This window comes from Gloeophyllum trabeum (assembly GCF_000344685.1).
Source record: "Gloeophyllum trabeum ATCC 11539 unplaced genomic scaffold GLOTRscaffold_00044, whole genome shotgun sequence".
Taxonomy (NCBI): Eukaryota; Fungi; Basidiomycota; class Agaricomycetes; order Gloeophyllales; family Gloeophyllaceae; genus Gloeophyllum; species Gloeophyllum trabeum.
In genome coordinates this window covers 1-1,853 of record NW_006920453.1, presented here as the reverse complement: position 1 = coordinate 1,853, position 1,853 = coordinate 1, and the positions used below count along the sequence as shown (strand labels likewise).

At 53.4% G+C, this 1,853-nt stretch overlaps 1 protein-coding gene across 1 annotated transcript; it reads left to right on the top strand.

Annotated features, from left to right (window-relative positions):
- Positions 1-101: 101 nt before the first annotated feature.
- Positions 102-1,532, top strand: GLOTRDRAFT_23852 (uncharacterized protein; the record flags this gene model as incomplete). The annotated part of the gene is made up of 1 exon (XM_007873191.1): positions 102-1,532. A coding segment is annotated over one exon (1,431 nt), but the record flags the coding sequence as incomplete, so codon positions are not given.
- Between the last annotated feature and the right edge of the window lie 321 nt (positions 1,533-1,853).

Below are 1,853 nucleotides of genomic sequence, written 5' to 3'. Positions count from 1 at the left end.
ACCTGTCGTCACTGGTGGAGGTTATTACAAAGTCCATCAGTCAAGCCTTAGTAGCCGCTGTCCAACAGAATGCTGCGATGGCCCCTGCGACGTCCAACAGGCCTGCCCCCCTGAATTATAACTGCATCTACTGTGGGGAGCACGACCATTCGATCAGGAGATGTCCCAAGGTCGAGGAGGATATTAGGGCCGGTCGGTGCAAGCGGAACGCGGAGGGACAAGTGGTCCTGCCAGGCGGAGCGATGGTCTCGAGGTCCGTACCAGGAGCGACGATGAGGGACCGCATTTTAGAATGGCATCGCCAGAACCCCGGGCAGACAAGCGTCCATTTATTGGACACAATGCTATGGGAGGAGGTGCGAGCGTCGGCGGCCCCACAGACCACGGATATGTTCCATTTGGACCAGCGGGAGCGAATTGAGGCCTTGGAGCGGGAATTATTTGCGTTGAGAGGGAAAGGGAAGCAGGTGTTTGACGGAGTCTACGTTCCTCCTCCGAATAGGTCGTCCAACCCCTCCAAGGAGTCCGGAGTTGGTCCGACAGGTCCCGCACCCTCTAGAGCCAAGAGTCAAACGGTACGAGAACAGCCAGTGGCCGAAGCAGTGCGGCCGGCAATAAATCGAGAGTCCCCACCTCACATGTCAGAGGGACCAATCCATCCATTCGCCGGTGCAAGGGACGTCAACAGGCCTAGGCAGGCAATTCCCCGGAGTGTCGAGAAAGGCTCGGCTCAAGCAGCAGACGCGTCACAAGCCAAGGAGCCAGCCTACCGCACGCAGGCCCCTGTCTATAATCCTCGCATCTCGGACCTGGTGTTTGAGCGGTCGCTCAAGACTCCGAATATTTCGTTGACCTCTGAGGAATTATTATCCATCGCTCCGGAGGTCCGAGCGAAGTATAGGGACATTGTGACACCCAAGAAAGTGCCCGCGCCGCCCGCTATTCGACTCCAAGCCACTATACAGGAAGTGGAGGATGAAGACGATGGTCCGGAGTTGCCGGATGTGGAGCAATTAATTCACAGCGGTAGTTCGATCCGTCCTGGAGTGTTGGTGGTTCCCGACCCCTATGAGATTTATCTCCGGAGTCTAGGTCCGGGGGAGACACCGAAGCAGTTGGTTGTGGCCAAGGAGTCTCATGCGTTGCGGTCCATTATGGGGCTCATAGACAACCAGGAGAAGGTCGAGGCGATTTTAGATCCAGGTTCTCAGATCGTAGCAATGTCGGAGGCGGTTTGCCATTCACTGGGACTTCAGTACGACCCTACGATTCAGCTCCAGATGCAGTCGGCAAATAAAACCATCGACATGTCGTTAGGATTGGCGCACAATATTCCCTTCCAGGTCGGAGATATTACCGTTTACCTCCAGATCCATGTTATTAGGGATCCAGCCTACGACATTTTATTGGGACGTCCCTTCGATGTATTAACGGAGAGTTGCATCAAAAATTTCAAAAATGAGGACCAGACGATCACGATCAACGACCCCAACTCTGGAATTGTGTCCACTATCCCGACATTTCCAAGAGGTCGCCCTCGATTTCGAGGCCCCGCCTCTAGAGCGGGATGATTTATTTTTAGGCGACTCAGACGAGGAGCAGTGGGCGGCCCTTGTCATCGAAGAGACAGATACCCCCGCCCGGTTTCAGATTTCTGCGTTCCATATTTTAGATCATCAAGAAAATAGCAAAACCTCAATACAAGATTCCATTCCTTTCCTTTATCTCTCCGCCTGCGAGTCTCCAGTGGTCCGGTCTTATTTTTCATCGGTTAATTTATTTAGTGGCGTACCGAATTCGCCAGTTCCGATTTTTGCTGCCACAAAGAAAAAGTATAAACCAGTCGCCAAGAA